This window comes from Sporothrix brasiliensis (assembly GCF_000820605.1).
Source record: "Sporothrix brasiliensis 5110 chromosome Unknown Cont21, whole genome shotgun sequence".
NCBI classification, from domain to species: domain Eukaryota; kingdom Fungi; phylum Ascomycota; class Sordariomycetes; order Ophiostomatales; family Ophiostomataceae; genus Sporothrix; species Sporothrix brasiliensis.
In genome coordinates, this window is record NW_024467140.1 from 730,585 (window position 1) to 749,536 (window position 18,952).

An 18,952-nucleotide genomic window follows, 5' to 3' on the forward strand; every position below is an offset into this window, starting at 1 on the left:
GGATATGACTCTCTACGGGGTTATCTGTAATTACACGGAAATACATCTCGTGCGGCGGCAGTGCTGGCCCGGATAGACGACAACAGCATACTGAGTCAAGTCTCCATTCGTGTAAGACCACTCATTTTAGAGTATCTCCACAGCGTGTGTCTAGGACAACCTTCAAGATTTCATTGTCTTGCCTCAATTGACCTCCAAGCTAACATGTGTCTTCGCCCAGGCAACTTTATAGACATATGATGCAGTCGAACACTTCAGGACTCTAGAGAAGAAACCTTACCCATCCGCTATGATCCATGCGGCTGAGTTGTTTCTGCCACTGTTGCTGACATGCCGCCACCCGACAGATTAACGAATTCAATAACACGCGGACTTGTTTACCATCTCAACTGGTTTTGGTAGTGGACAACTCTACTCTGTCCTGTCCATCTTTTCGAAATTTTTGGACGACCTCACGACATCGATAATCCATCCGCTCCAGAAACCGCCGTTGCAACACTGCCAGACTACTAGAACGACGTTTAGCGTGGCCATTTCTTGCAAATAATGTTAAAATCTTGCCTGAAAATGCTGATCGTTGCTGGATACTTTCGTATTTTGCAAACCCGGGAGTCCAGCTCCAGGTGTTGTTTTGGGCGATATACCTGAAGATCAGTCCCCGACGTGCCTGGCGTAGTCCGACTTGAAAACAGTGCGCCCGTGGCGCTACATGTCGCTGGATCCGTTGGATCCACTCAATTTCATGGCCCGCGGCTCTGCCATGACATCACTAACGAGGACCGGATCTAACAATGCGCCGTGGAAATGCCAGGAACAAGCCAAAGGTCCTACACTGCACAGCTACAACTTCCAGCAAAGGGGAAACTCGAGACAGGACCCAGGCCAGCAAACCAAGGACAAAAATGAGGCGAAACGAAGACAACATTGGATAAAGAACGAAACGAAAGACAAGACGGAGAAAACAACACTCGAGAAACCTAATCTAGCTGCGTAGCCATCGAAATCTAAGACACTCGGACGCGACTGGCAATAACCGAGGCACCTGACTCCGAGGATCATGATGTCTCCTCCGCATCGTCTGCTATCACACCCCATTTCCCAAAACATTTGTTTGACATTGGCAGCTCGTTGGCACGACGTGTAGGTATCTTGGCCTCTTATTTCGTCTTCTCGTTACCTCGACGATGGTTGTCAATACGCTGTCCGTCTCTATGGCGGTTTCGCCCGCGGTTGTTGCAACTTTCTTCTCACATGTAAGCTGAACCCTTTGCGGGATCCTTCTAGCTGCAGGTCTACCCCTTCTTTGTGGCCACTGACACCACTCATAGTTCCTCAACCGCACTCCCCGGCGTCAGCGACCAACGGCTCACCTTCCTTACGACCAAGGCCTGAATCTTGTGCGCACTTTTCTCATCTATGCCTCGCACCACACTGTCGAAGAGGTGCAGGCTTTTATGGCTCAGTGGGTGCCGGCCCCGACCTGGATCCGCCTTGAGATTGTCACAATCTCCGACGAGCACCTTGCCGAAGCTGCCACGGCACTGCAGACACAACTTGGCCCCGATGGCCTTCGCCTTGTTGGCGGCAAAAAATGGTGGCAGTGGCGCAAACCAAAGAGTCCGTTGCAGGCCGAATGGATCGAGATGAAGTCCAATTACACCGAGCGCAAGAAGAACGACGGAGGCAAACCTGCCCGACGTGTCATGTTCTACATTCATGGCGGCGCCTACTATCTGGGCAGCGTTCACGAGCACCGCTATCAATTGCAACGACATGCGCGGAAGCTCAAGGCCCGCGTGTTTGCGCCACGGTACCGTCTCGCTCCACAGTTTCCTTTCCCTTGCGGCTTGCACGACTGCCTGGGCGCTTACCTGCACCTGCTCAGCCTGCAGGGTAACGATGCGAATACCATCGTACTGGCTGGCGATTCCGCTGGTGGCGGTATGGTTTTGTCGCTTCTCGTCGTTTTGCGTGATCGTGGGATTGCGCTTCCTGCCGGCGCAATCCTCATCAGCCCCTGGGTTGACCTGACGCATTCATTCCCCAGCTTGACCGTCGACGCGCCGTTCGACTACATCCCACCTTACGGCTTCCACCAGCGACCGTCCAAATCCTGGCCTCCTCCGAGCGCCACTGTTCTCGAGGAAGTGGACAAGATGAACCAAAGGGCCCGGGCGGAGTTTCATGCGACAAAGGGCAAAGATAGTACTGGCAGCGGCGTTTCTGCGTGCCCATCGCCGCCTCTTACGGAAGCTGAAGAAGCGGCTGAGAACGAGGCAAAGCTAAACATGTTTGCGGCCAACAACTTGAAACTGGTGGCGAACGACGGGACCGAAGAAATTCTGGTCAACGAGCAGATCCACATGTACACGACCAACAACATGCTTAGCCATCCGCTTGTCAGCCCGGCCCTGCAGCCCACGCTTGGTGGACTCCCTCCGCTGTTGATAATCTCCGGCGGCGGTGAGATTTTGCGAGACGAGCAGATGTATGTTGCCCACAAGTGCGCCGACCCGGCAAAGTACGCGGGCCCCGAGGCCAGCCTCGATGAAGAAGCCAAGGCGCAGATCGCGCGCTACCCTCCCACGGATGTCCAGCTCCAGGTCTGGGACGACTTGTGCCATGTGGCAACGACGTTGAGCTTCACACGCCCGGCCAAGTTCATGTTCCGGTCGATTGCGCAGTTTGGCGCCTGGGTCCTGGCACGCGCACAAAAGACGGAAATAGACATCTTAGATGACGATGCAATTTCTGTTATCTCGGCCTCGAGCTCGGATTTGGACGCGCCCCCCGATGGTGCTTCATCTAGGCCTGCTCACACCGACACGACTGCCTCAGGGGGTGCTGCTCATGCTCCCGCCACGTACGACCATGCACAAGCAAGTACTAAGAAAGAGGTGGACGATTGTGCCGGTCCTTGCCAGCATATTGGAAAGGCAGGTGACTCGCTCCCGCCTTTCAAACACCACATGATTCGCCAGCGGGTCACCCGCCACGGCGACGTCTATCCGCTCGCGCCCCCTGATGAGCTGCCCGGCACGAAAATGGCACTCGAGAACCCCGCATATGTTGGCGTGCCCAAAGAAGGCCCCGTTCGAAGGTGGACGGCCACGAAGCAGCAGTGGGACAGCCGTTACTCTCGCGACCGGAGCAAAGTGCTTAAGAAGCGCCTCCGCGACGCTGCCGTCGGCTTCGAGTCGTTTGGTCCTGGTGAGCACCCGCCGCCGAGCGCCTTGGCCGGCTGTGTCAAGATTGGAGAGGACCTGACCGAGCACGGCCCTCGCAAGCAGAGTCACGGTTTGGCCCTGTGGTCTCTGTGGGGTTCGAAGCACGACGAGTCGACGGTTGAGCGTGAGCAGGACGCCCGCGAGCATGATGCCCAGGGAGCGCCGAAGGAGGTGGCAGCGGACCCGGCCGCGGCCGATCCGTTACTCCGTGGCCGTGACTCGTCGGCTGTACCAGGGGAAAAGGAAGCTGCAACACGTGCAGATGACCGCAGTAGATCGCGCCGGCGATATGTGCGGAACGAGAACCAAGCCGACGGGCAGGATGAGCCGATGCCAGCACCGACTCCAATTCCAGTTCTCCTGCCAGAGGAATCGACGCTGGCGAATGGCGACAGCATGACCGACAGTATGCCCAATGGCATGCCCAATGGCATGTCCAGTGATGCCACCACTATGGAAAAGCCTGCCCGGGGTAAACTGTTGACACCCTACGATGCGGCCAGGGCTGCTGGCGACGCCAACCATGTGGGCTCGACGGGCAAGCGGCCGTTCCTCGGCGGCATCGCGCTACCGTTCTCGCTAAACAAAGATGCCGAGACGGCAAGCATGGTGACGCTGCAGTCGACTGCTGGCGTGCCGGGCTTGCAGGAGACTTCGGCAAAACCGTCACCTGCGGCCCCCATGACGCCCGCGCATTGACAAGAGAGCGCGCAGAAACACGATTTGCATCAGTAAATACTGATCCTAAACGCAGACGAGCACATCACGGCCATGTAGTTAGTATATAGAGTGCTCTCGTTGCGAAGTGTACGCCAACTTGTATCAAGTTGTCCATCTTTCCGCTTTGTATATTTATACTTTCTTTTCTGCAACAGCCGTGTATGACAGCACAAGTAAACACTGCTAGGATGGTATTGTCCGAGGTGAAATTTGGTGAATTTAATCGTATCGTTACCCGTGGGTTATATATCCTCCAAAGCCCGGCTATGGCCAACCGATATGTTTTATTCGTACAGCTTTCATGTTTCTCCTTTTGTCTTTTGTACACAATTCCTTGTCTCCTGTATCTAGAGGTATTCCGCCATCCGAGCTATGCAATATGAAAAATGTACAGATAGTAAGTAAATCAAACGCTCTTCTTCAACTTTCATTTCCTTCATTCCCTTTTAATTTGTCTGCACATAGGCTTAGTCCAGACCGTTCTCAGCCTTCCACCGGGCCAGATACAGCGATGGACTCCGCGGGCCCTTGAGCGGGCCTTCGCTCTGGGAATACACGCCAAACGTCGGACGCACGCGTTTTGTGACAAAGGGGGTGAGCTACAGAGGTTAGCGATGCTCTACTTTTTTTTTTTTTTTTTTTTTTTTTTTTTTTTTTTTTTCAATATCTTGTAAACTGCGACAAGGGGCCAGGGGACGAATGACAACATACGTTAAAGTCCACCAGACTCGGCACGACGTAAGTGCGCACCTTCTCATACTCAATCACGTAGCCACCCTTCTTGGTATGCCGACCCATGGAGCCGGTGCGCGTGCCCTTGTAGAAGCCCTTGTTGACGTCCTTGACAGTGAGCCGCAGCTTGCGGTATGGCCGCAGAAGAATGTCGGTGGCGCGCATTGTGTGTGAGCGTGAGAGGGCGACGGTAAGGGAAAGGTTGATGGGACGAAGAGCTCGAGTCTTGGTTCAATGTCGACAGTGAGTTCGGCGTCGACGATGGGTCACGGGCCAATTGCTGTCACTGTTCTGGCTCAGTGAAGAGAGACTAAGGGGGGATCTCTAGAAAATACTCGTTCGGGAGGTGCGCCTGGAAGGGTGTCGCTGTTGGCTTGCCGTCGGTCGGGTTGCTGGTAGTCGATTGAGGTGGTTCCAGAGCCTCAGAAAGCGATTTTGATGCTTCAAATTTCAATTGGATAGCCCGAAAGCTCTCACCGGACTCGGCGAAGCCAGGGACCCACAGGACGGCCTTTCACCGCCTTTTGTACCAAGGCTTCCGTTGGGATAAAAAAGCGGCAGAAAACCCCACTAAAAAAAAGTTTCGCATTGCATGCCAAAATGCTGGCTGGAAATTTTGTTATGGGCAAAGTAGCAGCTGCCATCCACAAGTTAACTTACCCCGACTTGAAAAACCAGACGCAAACCGCCCTATTGTTGCGTGGTTCTCTTGCGAATGTACTCGGCGAACAATTTATCGACAATTCACGTAATCATTTAACGAAATCGACCGTTTCCCAAGAAACACAAAAGACAAGCGATGCCTGGTCGCCAGGCCCACGGGAGGCCCTTGTTGGCGGACCCGAACAAGAAGCGGAAGAGCGGCAAGAAGACTGGCGGTAATGGCGGTGCTGGTGGCCGTTCAGGTGGAGGCCCGTCTAGCACACGCAGCAGCGGCGGTGCTCCCCGGACACGGCAGGGTGGCCGAGTGGACGTCATGGCGCTGGCCAAGCAACAGATCGGCGAGTCCCGTACAAAAGGTGTGCGCGTGCGCGATCTAGAGATTGAGCGCGACCAGACCAAGCGCCGACGCGATGACGACGGAGATGACGGCGACGACGACGACGACGAAGAGGGCGGTGGCAGTGCAGCCAAGCGACGCCGGCCCAACAACGGCCGCAACGACGAAGACGGCGGCGCCGACTCGGACGGCTCGTCCAACGACATTCACAGTGACAGCTCTGGCAATGAGTGGCGCGAGGGCGTCGGCAGTGACGACGACGATTCGGAGATTGACAGCGACGAGGCGTTTGGCGACAGCGACGACGACGAGATCTTTGATGCGTTTGCCTTCCGTGGTAGTTCGTCGAAACAGAACAAGAACAAAAAGTCAAAGTCAAAACAGGCTGCGGACGAATTTGACGGTTTCGACGAGGATGATGAAGGAGAAGATCAGGACGTTGGTGACGATGGTGCCGACCTGGGCGACGAGGCCATTGATCTGGCTGCGGCGCTGGACATTGTGTCGTCGGACGAGGACGACGAGGCAGCCGCGCCCTCCTCCAAGAAGGACAAGACACGAAAAAAAAAGAGACAGCAGGCTGATGACAGCGATCTATCAGCATCTGACGACACGTCGGACGTATCGGGCCTGTCTGGTTCTGGCTCGGACGATGATGATGGTAGTGATAGTGACGAGCTGTCGTCAACAGAGTCGTCCGAGTACGACAGCGACGAGGAGGACGAGGAGGACGGTGAGGATGAGGATGCCAGTCTCGGAAAGTCGAACGCCCTTCAGAGCATCGCCTCTGCCTATGCCGCGGGCCAAAACGGCGACAGTGACGAAGACGACAGCGACGCCGACGACGCAGCCCGCGCCGCGAACCCCTACCAGTTCAACGCCCAGCTCGGCAGCAAAGACCGCAGCCTGAAAAAGTCCATCAAGGCTGCCGTCGGTGCATCTTCAGACAAGAAGCTCGAGGTGCCTCTGCTGCCCATGCAGCAGGACCGCCAGCTGCGCATCGCCGCCGCCGACAAGGCGCACGAGACGCTCGACCGCTGGACCGAGACCGTCAAGCAGAACCGCCGTGCCGAGCACCTGACCTTTGAAGTGGCCGGCGCGCTCGCTACCTCGGGCCTCGATACCGCCAATCTGCTGCCCATCAACCAAAAATCCGCCCAAACAGACCTCGAAAAGACGATCCTGTCCATCATGGAGGAGAGCGGCCTCGGCCCGCAAGCACAGGCCGAGGAGCGCGCCAAGCAAAAACAGATAGAGCGCCAGAAGGCCGAGGAGGAGGCCAGCATGCTGTCGCCGGACGCCCTCAAGGCCATTATAGGCCAAAAGCGCCGCGCGCGCGAGCTGCAGTCGCGCGAGCAGGCGCGCGCCAAGCGCATCAAGAAGATCAAGAGTAAAGCCTACCGCCGCGTGCACCGTCGCGAGCGGCAACGTGCTGAGGAGGCGCTGGACGCTTCGGATGCAGAGCACGACGAGGTCGACGAAGACCACGATTCGGAGGCAGAGCGTGATGCGGCCCACCGCCGGCGGGCGCTGGAGCGCATGGGCGCTCGGCACCGGGACAGCCGCTGGGCGAAGCGGGCCAAGAACACAAACCGTGCCGCGTGGGACGATGAGTTCCGCACGGGTCTGGTGGATATGGCGCGGCAGGATGAGGAACTGCGGCGGCGCGTGGACGGTGCCGGTGTCGGTGGTGGCCGCGTTGGCAAGGCTGGCGAAGCAGACGAAGAGAGCGATAGCGACAGCTTTGGCGAGGAAAGCGATGAGGAGGCATTCAAACTGCGGACAAAGCAGAAGCTAGCAGCGGCAGGCGGCATGGACGACGAGGCGGAGCCCAAGGGTCTGATGGGCATTGCCTTTATGAAGAAGGCAGAGCTTGCACGCAAAAAGGCCAACGACGAGGCCGTGGCGGAGATTATGCGTGATCTTGATCGCGGCGACGACAGCGACGAGAACATGATTGACGTTGACGTTGACGGTGACGATGGTGACAACGATGCGGCCGACAAGGCTGTCGGTCGTCGCAGCTACGGCCCTGTTGCGGGCCAAACGGGCCGCGCTGCCAACGCCGACACTGGCCCCAACCGCCAGGAGCGCCGGAAACAAGCCGCTGCTGAGCGTGAGGCTGCCGCCGCCGCCGCCGCCGCCACCGCCGCCGCTGACGTCTCCAACACATTCCCTGCCCGTACGACTTCGGCGCCGGGTGATGCAGGCTCGTGGACAGTGGTGGCCAAGAGTAGTAGTAACAAAGACAAGAAGTCGAAGAAGACGGGAGCTGACGCGGATGCCACGCCCGGTCTGACGGCGGACGGCCGTCTCGTCATGTCCGCTGTTGTGGATGACGTACTGGCGCAGAATACGGTCGCCGAGAACCGTTCCACCGCCAAGGAGACTGCTGCGGCGAAGAAGGCCGCCCAAAAAGCTGCTGCTGCTGCCGCCGCCCGTGCGAGCCAAGCCAACGGCGGCGTCGATGAGTCTGAGACGTCCTCGTCGGGTTCCGACAGCGACGACGCGGATGACACTCGCGGTGCAGCCAACCGCAGCAAGTACTTCAAATTCCGGGCCGAGAACGAGCTGCTGCTGCGCAAGGCGCTGGGCGAAGACGGCGCGGCGGCTGAGTTTGCCGCCGAAAAGGTGCGGCAGGCGGCCGAGGAGGCGGCAGTGTGGGAGGAGGAGCAAGCGCGGGTGGGCGGCAAAAAGAACAAGAACAGCGCGCTCATGCCCGGATGGGGCTCGTGGGTCGGTGACGGCGTGAGCAAGCGGGCCGTCAAGCGAGACCAGCGGGCGGTCGCGAACAAGGACGGCAAGGACGGCAGGAATGGCAAGAACAAGGCCGAGATGGTCGTGCGCCGGGACGCCAAGATGGACAAGGTGATTATCAGCGAACGGCGGGTGCACAAGAACGAAAAGTACCTGGCATCGCAGCTGCCGCACGAATTTGAGACGCGCAGCCAGTACGAGCGGTCGCTGCGTCTGCCGGTGGGCCCGGAGTGGTCGACAACGTTTGCGTTCCAGGACGCGACGAAGCCGCGGGTGCTTCAGAAGCAAGGTGTGGTGCTGCCGATGGCTAAGCCGCAGCTGTAGGGGAACCCATTTCTGGTGCGCACATATGCTGGAGAAGAGTGGCGTATGTGGTGCAGCTTCGTATTCAAAACGCATAGCATTTAGCATTTGGGATAGTCAAAAGAACACAATGGATATCAAAAAGTCTTGTTACAGGTTGAAACCAATGTCAAAAGTCAAAAAAGACCAGCGTATAAGAGCTCAAAAACAAACAACCAAAGTCCAATATGAAGTACCAAAGAAAATAGAAAACAACCGAAATGACCAAAACCTATGCGTACATATGAAAAACGTGTATCCTGAGGAGGCAAATAAAAGAAGAAGAAAAATAGAAGAAATTATTCTCAGATCGTTTCTTCCCCCAATCCTGTGATGTGTGTGTTGTCGAGTTCATGTATACAAATTCTTTTATAGTTGTGTATTCAATCGCGTATTTTGTGGACTTCCTCTTAGGTGATGCTTCACGCACCGGGCGCCACGCTGGAGAAGACGCTGTAAACGCCAGACATGGCCTTGTCGAGGGCATCGCCAGGGCTGACGTAGAACGCCAGTGCAATGATAATGTACATGCCCATAAGCATAGCACCCTCGAGGTAGTTGGACTTGCCGTCCTGGACCGTGTAGGCAACAACGAGCACGCTGAGGGCGAAAACGACCGTTTCGAATGTCTCGAAACGCAGCGACATGGGCTGGTCGAGAACCAACCAGCCAACAATGACGAGGAAGGGCGTGACAAGGAGGGCGATCTGGATGCTGGACCCGAGTGCAACTCCCAGAGCCAGATCCATCTTGTTGCGGGTAGCGACAACACAGGCGGTAACGTGCTCAGCGGCGTTTCCAACAATGGGCAGCAGAATCAAGCCGATGAAGCTCTTGGAGATCTTGCCAGACGCGACAATCTCGTCGATACTGTCGACCAGGTACTCAGCACAGACGGACACAAGCAAGGTGACAACGACGAGCACGCCGGCAGCGGACCAGGGGTTCATGTGAGGCTCCTCCTCCTCTTCACCAGCCGGGGAATCATCTTCGTCGTCACTAACATCGTCGCGGCGGAGACCGTTGACACTAGCGGAAGGGGTGGTTTCGGGGTCGAAGAGGGTGGAGTGGGTGCGCAGCTGGAAAAAGAGGAAGAGCACATAGAGGCACAGGAGGATGATGGCGGTGCCACGCGACAGGACCAGGATGGAGGCGTCCTTGGCCGCCTTGTCGGCGGAGTCGTCAATGGCGCTGTAAAGCTGGAGGAGAATTAGCAGTTAGTAAGTTGGGTTGTCAAGCCGACCTTGATCAATCGGAAAGTTGGGGGAAAAGCAGCTGGCTTACTGTCGCCGGAATTATCAGAGACGCCATGGACAGTGCCATCAGCGAGCAACTGGTCTGAGCGGTGACCGTGGCGAAGCTCTGCTCCATAGGCCGGTTGTCACGGTCGCGCATGTTCCAGATACCGCCAAGCAGGAAGCACATGCCCAAGACGAGCAGCAAGTTGGAAAGAATGGAGCCCAGCATGGACGACTGAACGACCTCAATCTGGCCCTGACGCAGGGCGACAATGCTGACAATCAGCTCGACGGCATTGCCAAAGGTAGCGTTGAGCAGGCCGCCCAAGGATTCGCCGAGACGCACAGAGATTTCTTCAGTAGCAAAGGAGAGGACGGCAGCGAGCGGGATGATGGCGAAGAAGTTCAGGGTAAAGACAGTGACGGCGCTCCAGCCGAGGGCGCCGGCGACAATACCGATGGGGACGAAGACGAGCAGGACGTTGACGGGGCTGGAGTAGAGTGTGGCCTTGGTGATGTTGAGGACGTGGGCAAGGTAGCGGACAAAGACGTTGGAGCTGTCGTAGCCCGGGGTGTGGTACTTGTCGAAGAACAGGCGGCGGGCAAAGCCGTGTTCTTCATCGGAAGAGTGGACGTGTGGGACGTATGAACCAGACGTGCTGCGGCGCGAGTTGGCGCCGGCGCCTACCAGCAGGGGCGCAGCTTCGTTGCCGGCGCCCCCACGAAGGATGCCGTCCACGCGGTTGCCGGTGTCATCATTGTCGGTGGATCCGTAAAGGCCACTAACGGCCCTCTGGATGCCGCGGCGGAAAGCTACAGACGCTTCATTGTCGACATTCTTGTTAGCATCGGCCCCGTTGCCGTTGGGATTATCATGTGGTTGCGGCATAGTAGGTGAGATGTGCGGGTGGAGTGGGCAGTAAGGGTGAAAATATAGACACAACAGTGACGTTGTTGCGAGACGTGGTTGATGCACAACTCGTCTTGTAGTTTTGCAACAATAAAAGCACGAGCGACGTCTCAACCCATGTCTAGGTGATATCGAGGTAGAAGAGATTAAGGAGCGATTATAGACAAAGAGTCATTCCGGACAAAATGGAAAGAAATAAGCTGACGGCCACTGCGAGGAGACGAGGAAAGGGAGGTGAGGTATGATGTTTCTTTATCAAAGACGGGGAGGGAGAGCAAGCCGGGGGTATATAGTGTGATACGAAGTGACTGGAGTGTGAAAGTGTGAGCGCCAAAGACAGTTGGGACAAGACATAGTGGCGTTTCTAGGGTGGTGCTAAGGAGGCTTGGAGTTGGGTTGGCGGTTGTCGTAACCGAAACTTACACATTGTGAATTGGGAATGACAAAAGGACGACAGAAAACCCACGCAAAAACTGGGGAAGAAGGGGAAAAATTGCCCAAGTGGCAGAAAAATGTCAAATGGCAAAATAAGACGGGTCGGAACGGCCAGTTCGGAAAGGCGCAGTTTACGGAATGGATGGCGATGGGAGGCGAGTTGGATTCTTCTCGTCCGTTTCGGTAGCAGTTCTGTCGTTGGTTGTCTTCTCCCGTTCTGCACTGTTTAATCCAAAAGGGATTTTGGACTATTGGAAAATATCGGAGTCGACAGAAAGTGAAATCGGGCGAGCACAAAATTGTCCTTTGCGTTTTCACACGTGCTGCATTTGGGCAACACTCGGTTTACTGAGCCGCAAATACTGGACTGGACAAGAGACTCAAAACAGCTGTCAGTAACGAAAACACTCCATCAAGCTACCGCGGATGAAGGTACATCATCACGATTTCCGCGGGAATGACGGGAGACTGATTACACAACAAAAGACCTAGGCACGGGGTCGAGCTCGAGGTAACGGTTTAGATACAGGGGTTCAAGTGGGCAGGGCGTAGAGAGGGAAACAAGCGGTGTCGAGCTCCTACTATGCAAAGTAGAAAGAAAGACGGGAAGAACAAAAAGATGGGGCAATATCAGACCGTGCAGCCATCACGATTGCCAGATAAGGGACGAAGATGTTCTAAACGAGCAGAAGGCGAGCCATTGTGATCAAGGGTTGCATCGAGCATAGACAGGAACGTGAGAGAGGAGACGGCCGGGGGATGGACGGCGGGGTGTCCCACGGTGTTTCGTCGTTGGAACGACGTGTGTGAAATCAGTGGAACCAAGAGCACGTCGGGATCAGAAACAAAAAGGTGAGGCAAGGCTGGGGCAACACGGCATCGCTGAGCGAGGCACTGCTCTCGAGAATATTGGGCAGCATGTCTTGGCAGACCAGGGCAAAGTAAATAGTGCAAAAGGCGACGGAGTGTTCTGTCGAAAGGAGTATAATAATGGACATGAACATGACACTTGCCCATGTAGCGACGACGTGCAGATTGCGATCACAGGGAAGCGACCGCACATCGGCATTTGTACGACTTGCGACGCCCGACGCCCGACGCGCAATCATCATGGAACGGGGAATGATGGGCAACCGTAGAGGAACAACTTGACAACAGAGATGGACCTACCAGAAGCAAGGTGCTGTTGAACTGGTGTGTTGTGCCCGGATGCACGAGATGCAGATGCGAGTCGTGAGGCGTATGTTGTGGGACGTGGGGTTTGTTTAAACGAGGCCCAATGCAATATTGATTGACGACCTGCGAGAGATGGACCTCAACAGAGCTGCATAGAGCCGAATGGAGACAGTCGTGGAAGCTCAAGAGTAATCAAAACAACGGAACTGTCGACAGTTTGATATGGTTGTCGTGGTATCTCACGTTCGTACGAGCGTGTGGACCCAATTGAGTGATAAATTCGGACGACAGGCAGGACGGACGGTGACCAAATGGAAAAGAAGCTTTTGCCGAGACAGGCCGGACGGGTCTGGTGCTGCAGACGTAAGATTTAATTGTTGTTGTTTGGTGCTGTGTTATTGCTCTGGTAGCATCGAGAAAAGAGAATGTGGGAAGTTGAAAGAGGGGGGGAGGAAGCTTGCAAAGCTGCGAAGCTTGGGGGTAGAAAGCAGAAAGGTAGCACAAAGAGCCAAGCTCCAAGGGAGCACTAGCTTGGAAGGTGCGAGCATGCGGAAACACGCTCAAACAGGGAAATAACGGGGCGAAAAAGAGGCAGCCTATGCAAGCGGATCTGCCAAGCTTTAGTCCCAACGACACCCAAACGTCAAAAAGTGCAAGAGCGCCAGAGCGCAGAGTGGGGTTGCAGTCAGAAGGTGCCGAAGAGATTGACAACGCGCCTGCTCTTCTCAGTGGGAAAGCGCGCTATTACGTCGTGCGGAAGAAATTTGGGAAAGAGCTACGATGTACGTAAGAGGTGGGTAGGTTCCTGCCAACCGCTGATGGGCACGAGGAAAGAACGATCACAATGGTGAGTTCAGAAAATGGGAAAGAGCGACTCGTGTGCGGAGTCGTGTTGCCAAGCGTGGCTGTGAAGCAAAAGAAGATAAACATAGAGGGAGAAGGTGTACAACTGTCGACGAACGCAACGACACATTATCGTAGCTGATCAGCACGAGCAGTGGACGCTTTGCATTTGCCCGCGTTTGGGCATGGTTTAGATGTCTGGGCATTGTACTCTGTACACCACGAAAAGAGGCTGGTGAAAGAGGTCAGTGAGCTGAAAAAATCTTAACAAAAATTCTATGACATTAAATCCCAGTGAGAGAAAAGAAACACGACACCTCGACACCTCGACACGTCCGTCCATTCCGCACCCGCCCGGCCGTACCTGCGTGGTTTGTATACAGCGCGGATCGTCGGCACCATCCAACGAAGTTTCCAACAGTGGCCATGCTGACCATTTCATTTTGTGCCGTTCTGTGTTGATGTCCCCTTTCGTATGTTTGTACTACTTCATCGTCGATACATGGCTGCCCACTCAACGACCGGCCAAGACTGATACTGTTAGCTGTCGCACGACATCGAAAGAATGGGATAAAACGGGTCCGTCGTCCACGTGTACTCACCTGCTGCATAGCACAGATACCACGTTCGGCTCGCGCCCTGGTCCAGCATGTCGTCGGCGAAGCCTGGCTTGCTGAAGTAGTCAAAAGCGGCGTGCGGGTCAGCCGTGCCCAGGTTGGCGTACAGGACGCCGCGCCAGCCACCCTGGGCCTTGTCGGCGCGGCCGTTGGAGAAGGTGTCGTTCCACTCCTGCAGGACGTAGGCGGGTGGCCGACAAAACGGCGAGCACGGCAGCAGGGGCAGCATATGGATACCATGGATGAGCTCTGGGTCGCCGCCAAAGAACGTGGTGTGGTCGATTTTGTTTTCAAACACGATGCCGCCGACCTGGTTGCCGACGAAGGGGGCAGGCATCTCGGACGAGGAGGCGGCGGCGTAGTAGTAATATGTCTGGAGCGACCGGGCCAGCACCGACAGCATCAGGTTGCCGCGCTGCTCCATGGCCGCGTCGCCCTTGACGTGGCCCCACATCTTGATGGCATACACGGCCATGGCGTCCTCGGAGCTGGACTCTTGGTTCTTGCCGTCCATGGACGGGAAGACGCCGCTGGCCCAGCTGTGGCCGTGGTACCAGTCGAAGCTGCGGAAGACGGGGAACTGCGCGTCCTGGCGGCTCGGGTTGGCGTAGTCGCGCACGAGCAGGTCGACGTACTCGGCGTTGGCCCGGTTCTGCAGCCACGACGGGTCGAGATGGGCCAGCACCGCCCCCGCAAAGACAAAGTAGCCATAGTGGAAGTGGTGGTCGTTGTAGTACGAGTTGCCAAAGTCGGCCATGGCGTCGCCCGTCGTGTAGGCGGCGGTGGACACGACGCCGCCCCACGTGGCCTCGTAGACGAGCGGGTGCTTCTGGCGGTTGTCGGCAAACCGGGCAAAGGCGGCCTTGAGGCGGGCCAAGCCGTCGGCGGCTGCATCTTTGACCTCGTCGCCTAGCAGCCTGTGGGCGCACAGCACAATCAATGCAAACTTGGCCAGCGCTTTGCCCGCAAAGTAGGCCGACTCGAGGTTGCTCTGGGCGTCCATGTCCTGGCCGAGCTCCTGGCGAGCCACCTGCGCAATCGTACGGCGCGCTGCGTCGGACAACGTGCTGCGGCCGGCTTGTTTAGTGTGCCCGTCCCACGGCAGAAATCCCATGTTCGCCGGGAGAGAGGGCTCGACCATGGTCCACGCATCTGCCAGCACCGCCCGTGCCGTTCCCTTCACCGGCGTCTCCATGGCGATGTGCGGCTGGACGGCGGCTCGTGTGCGCTCGTCAAAGGACGCCAGGTGGTGCGGCAGCGCGAACATGAGCAGCGGCGAGTGGGCCAAAAATGCCCCGTCGCCCGTCACGTCGACCTTGCGAAACGCAAAGCTGTACTGGCCAACGGCACCGCCATTCTCGGTATGGCCCGACAGATGCACGCCCACAGCAAACACACCCGCAGCTTGGTCGTAGGCTGCCCAGCCTTGTTCCGGGTGGAGGACGCGTGCCACGTGCACCGACCCGTAGAATCCGCCCTTGCCCTCCAACGCACCATCCGCCGTCTGCCGGAACGCCAGCGGTGGCGCCCCCGGCCGCGCCCGCGCATACACCAGCCACGTCGAGCCGTCGTTCATTTTCAGGACCCAACGCTGCATCCCCGGCTTGAGAGGCCCGCCGTCGCGGCCCTGGCCGTTGTACGGGTCCCATACGGACAGAATGGCCATGCCCGTCCGCAGAATGGGCCGAGCGCCGTGGTACAGAGCCGTTATAAAGCCTTGGCCCTGCACCAGGGGAAACTGGACCGCCGGTGGCGCTGCCGGACCGCCCGGCCGTAGACTCACGAGCACAAACATGTCTGTCGCGTCGTCGAGCGTCAGCGCTGTCTGGTGGTTCAGCTCGGCCGCATCCAATACCAAGCTGGGCTGTATGGGCGGGCTGTAAAAGTACGAGGCGGGCGGGCCCTGGTGGCCGCAGGGACCCGTGGTCGGGCCGAAGACGCGCTGGTCGGGCGTGGCATACGACACAGTCAGTCCCCAGCAGTTCGTGGGGCCGCGGCCATTGGTCCAGGACACGGAGTAGGGCAGCAGGTACGTGGGAAGGTCCTGATTGTGCAGCATGAAGTTGGTATAAAATTTGTTGCTCTGCAGAGGGCCCGTGGATCGGCGGACGGCATCGGAGATGCCTACTGGCTTCAGCGGGTGGTCCGGGCGGGACGAGATGGCAGCCGGCAGACCCGATGCCGACGACGCGGCCGGCACCGGCGGGAACAGGTCCATGATAGAGGAGACAAGGGAGAATGCTTTATGCTTTGGGAGTTTGCGTGGTTGATTGGTAGCTGTTGAGATGTGACGGCGAGGTCAATGTCCAACATGAAGTGATGTCATTTCGGGCTGGTGGCGCTCGTGCCACATAGTGCGGATAGGCGGGGTCGCCAAGAACCGCCCTAGAATGTGCTATCGCCGCAGATACAAGTCCGACAACGAAAGAAAGCAACTGGATTCAACCACATTTCTCATGCAGAGTCTTCGGCGTCGTAAGTGTCATGAATTTAGATATATTTCTTGCGAACGTTAAGAACAGGGTTTCTACCAAGTCCAACCTCCCAACATTGTGTCTGGATTCTCAAGCCAGGCGCGTCTTGAAATATGTATATCGAACAATGCCCGAACGCACACTCGCGAACTGAGCCTGTAGTACTTTTCCGCGAAAGGAAGAGCCCTCTACGTCGAGCCCGCATGGATACCGTCCGAGCCTTCATTGTCCGGCATGTCCCTGTCGGCCGCGTCCTCCGTCTCCCCATCCATGTCGTCACCCCTCCGCTTCTGCTCCTTTGCGCGCGCCTTCTTCTCCTGCTCCATCTCTTTGCGCACCTCTTCTTCGTCCCTGGCCCGCTGCGCCGCCTTGGCCGCCTTCCGGCACGCCCGCACCGTCTCCCGATCCAGCACCCACGGCCGGTAGAGCGTTGTCTGCGCGAAGCTGTGGACCTTGGCCCAGAACTGCATCTCCTGCTCGGTGGAGCGCAGGACAGCCAGCTTGACAATAAGGGCCTGCAGGACACCGCGGTACATTTGGAGCGCGCCCTTGATACTGACGACAGTGCCGGGGGTAATGGTAGAGGGCAGGGGAGGAGGCGTGGCAGCAGAAGGGGGCCACCTTTGCTTTTTGTACACGCACTCAATGGTGGCCCCGCTGCCGTCGTCAATGGTGTAGATCGTCAGGTAGTCGTTGTTGCTCATGGCGACGACAACGCCAGCGACGCGCACCCACTTGATGGGGTGGTTCATGTGGAAGTAGACATCTTGGCCTGGCAGGTCAGCAGAGGTGGCCGTTCGGCAAACTGGACAGGTATTCTGACTTGCCGTGGAATTCGGCATATTCGTCGAGGCTCGCAACATCGGCCACGCGCATGGGACACCACTGATTGAGTGTGGGCGAGAGGTGGAAGCAATACTGCGCGTAGTAGGAGATCTTGGTTGACGAAGACGTCGCTCCCACTGCAGTCTCTGCCGGCTTTTGTTCTGGCCGTTCTGCTACATTGGCCGCGTCTGCCGACGCTGCCTCGGTCATGGCATAGTGGAGCGACGAGTGATGTGGTCGAGGCAGAAGACGTTGTGCAACGCAAGTCGACAGTCGTGCCGTTATGTTCGACGCAAGGATGATTTACGCCGCCGGCAACGCGCCTGTTGTAGCCACCCTGCAGCCTCGCCGCCCGCCGAAACCCCACTAACTGCGCTAACAACGGCATCACAAAACTCACGTTCACAAGGTCACGCACGCAATCACTCTTTTCAAAGTAAACAAAACTCTCAAAAGAAACCCAATTGATTCGATGCAGTTGTAAATGGAGAGCTGTAACTCAGATCGCTAGTCTTACGTGCCGAAGCCTTCTAACGCCACAGAACGCCGTGCAGCCGCCATGCCATGTAAAGCAGTCCTTTGTAGAACCTCCGTCTACCGCTTCGTTTTCTTCCCATTCTTGAGCCGAGCTGCGGCGGCCTGGAAGGCCTCCTCCGACGGTTCGTCGTCCCCGTCGTCCTCGTCCACGGCCTGCCGCTTTTTGCCGCCCTTGCCTTTCTTTTTCTTCTGCTCGGTCACCCCGTACTTGGCCGCCAGGTTGTCGAGGAACGTTGCCGACCGCTCCTGTTGACGCTGCTGAATCAGCGCTGCCAGTCCAGCCTGGTCGTCGTCCTTCTTCTTGCCTCCTTTTCCCTTGCCTCCAGTGGCCCCCTTTCCGCCCTTGGTCTTTGCGGGCCGCGGCGAAGTGCTCTCTCCGACCTCCTCGCCGTCGTGGCTCCGCCGGCCCTTGCCGTTGCCAAACAGCTTGTCGTGCACGCCCAGCTCCTTGGCGTACTCCTCTGCCTCCCGGCTCTCACGCGACGCCGCTGCCTTGCGTGCCTTCTTCGAGGCCGCCGTCTCGTTGGCGTACTTGGTAAAGGATTTGACGTCGCCCGCCGCAATCGCCTCGTCAATGATGGCCCGAAACCGCGCGTCGTCGGCCAGCACGTCGCTGAGCATCACCGACTCGTACACGCCGTCCATGTCGCCGCGGTGCCGCGTGTACGCCGCCAGCACGTCGTCCCGCTCCTCGTCCGAGTGCTTGTACTTCGCGGCAAACGTCTCGATGGCGCTAGGGTTGACGGCGTCGGCAAACGCGGCACGGTAAAAGTCGGACCAGCTGAAGCCGTCCGAGTCGACGACGGACTCGGCCGTCGAGCCGGTCTCGTCGTAGCGCTTGCGGCGGGCCGGGTCCGACAGGACGGCGTACGCGAGAGCAACCTCTTGGAACTGGGTATGGGCCGTGTCCCTTTGTTCGGGAGGGACCTTGTCGGGGTGGCATCGGAGTGCCGCTTTGCGATAGGCGGACTTGACCTGGTCGGTCGTGGGCGCCGCGGCGCGGTCGAGCCCAAGGACAGCATAGGGATCGATGGCGGGCGGCTCGCCGGCGCCGAGGTCGTCTTCATGGTCGGAATCGGAGTCCATTGTGTCGTCGCGATGTTGAGTAAGATATTTGTC

The 18,952-nt window shown here is 57.4% G+C and overlaps 7 protein-coding genes across 7 annotated transcripts; 2 read left to right on the top strand and 5 right to left on the bottom strand.

Annotated features, from left to right (window-relative positions):
- Positions 1–1,184: 1,184 nt before the first annotated feature.
- Positions 1,185–3,926, top strand: SPBR_04666 (uncharacterized protein; the record flags this gene model as incomplete). Its single annotated transcript, XM_040762943.1, has 2 exons — positions 1,185–1,253; positions 1,329–3,926. 2 exons carry the CDS (start codon positions 1,185–1,187, stop codon positions 3,924–3,926), a joined length of 2,667 nt encoding a protein of 888 aa, XP_040615240.1.
- Positions 3,927–4,414: 488 nt separating this feature from the next.
- SPBR_05398 (50S ribosomal protein YmL27) lies at positions 4,415–4,844 on the bottom strand (the record flags this gene model as incomplete). Its single annotated transcript, XM_040763675.1, has 2 exons — positions 4,415–4,546; positions 4,659–4,844. The coding sequence occupies 2 exons, from the start codon at positions 4,842–4,844 to the stop codon at positions 4,415–4,417; spliced, it is 318 nt and encodes a 105-aa protein (XP_040615241.1).
- Positions 4,845–5,478: 634 nt separating this feature from the next.
- On the top strand, positions 5,479–8,760 carry SPBR_04605 (small nucleolar ribonucleoprotein complex subunit putatrive; the record flags this gene model as incomplete). The annotated part of the gene is made up of 1 exon (XM_040762882.1): positions 5,479–8,760. One exon carries the CDS (start codon positions 5,479–5,481, stop codon positions 8,758–8,760), a length of 3,282 nt encoding a protein of 1,093 aa, XP_040615242.1.
- A 440-nt stretch (positions 8,761–9,200) lies between these two features.
- Positions 9,201–10,905, bottom strand: SPBR_04889 (Ca2+:H+ antiporter; the record flags this gene model as incomplete). The annotated part of the gene is made up of 2 exons (XM_040763166.1): positions 9,201–9,977; positions 10,063–10,905. The coding sequence occupies 2 exons, from the start codon at positions 10,903–10,905 to the stop codon at positions 9,201–9,203; spliced, it is 1,620 nt and encodes a 539-aa protein (XP_040615243.1).
- Positions 10,906–13,920: 3,015 nt separating this feature from the next.
- On the bottom strand, positions 13,921–16,215 carry SPBR_04729 (endo-1,3-beta-glucanase Engl1; the record flags this gene model as incomplete). Its single annotated transcript, XM_040763006.1, has 1 exon — positions 13,921–16,215. The coding sequence occupies one exon, from the start codon at positions 16,213–16,215 to the stop codon at positions 13,921–13,923; it is 2,295 nt and encodes a 764-aa protein (XP_040615244.1).
- Positions 16,216–16,659: 444 nt separating this feature from the next.
- On the bottom strand, positions 16,660–17,506 carry SPBR_05240 (uncharacterized protein; the record flags this gene model as incomplete). Its single annotated transcript, XM_040763517.1, has 2 exons — positions 16,660–17,243; positions 17,278–17,506. The coding sequence occupies 2 exons, from the start codon at positions 17,504–17,506 to the stop codon at positions 16,660–16,662; spliced, it is 813 nt and encodes a 270-aa protein (XP_040615245.1).
- A 384-nt stretch (positions 17,507–17,890) lies between these two features.
- Positions 17,891–18,919, bottom strand: SPBR_05148 (uncharacterized protein; the record flags this gene model as incomplete). Its single annotated transcript, XM_040763425.1, has 1 exon — positions 17,891–18,919. The coding sequence occupies one exon, from the start codon at positions 18,917–18,919 to the stop codon at positions 17,891–17,893; it is 1,029 nt and encodes a 342-aa protein (XP_040615246.1).
- Positions 18,920–18,952: the final 33 nt, after the last annotated feature.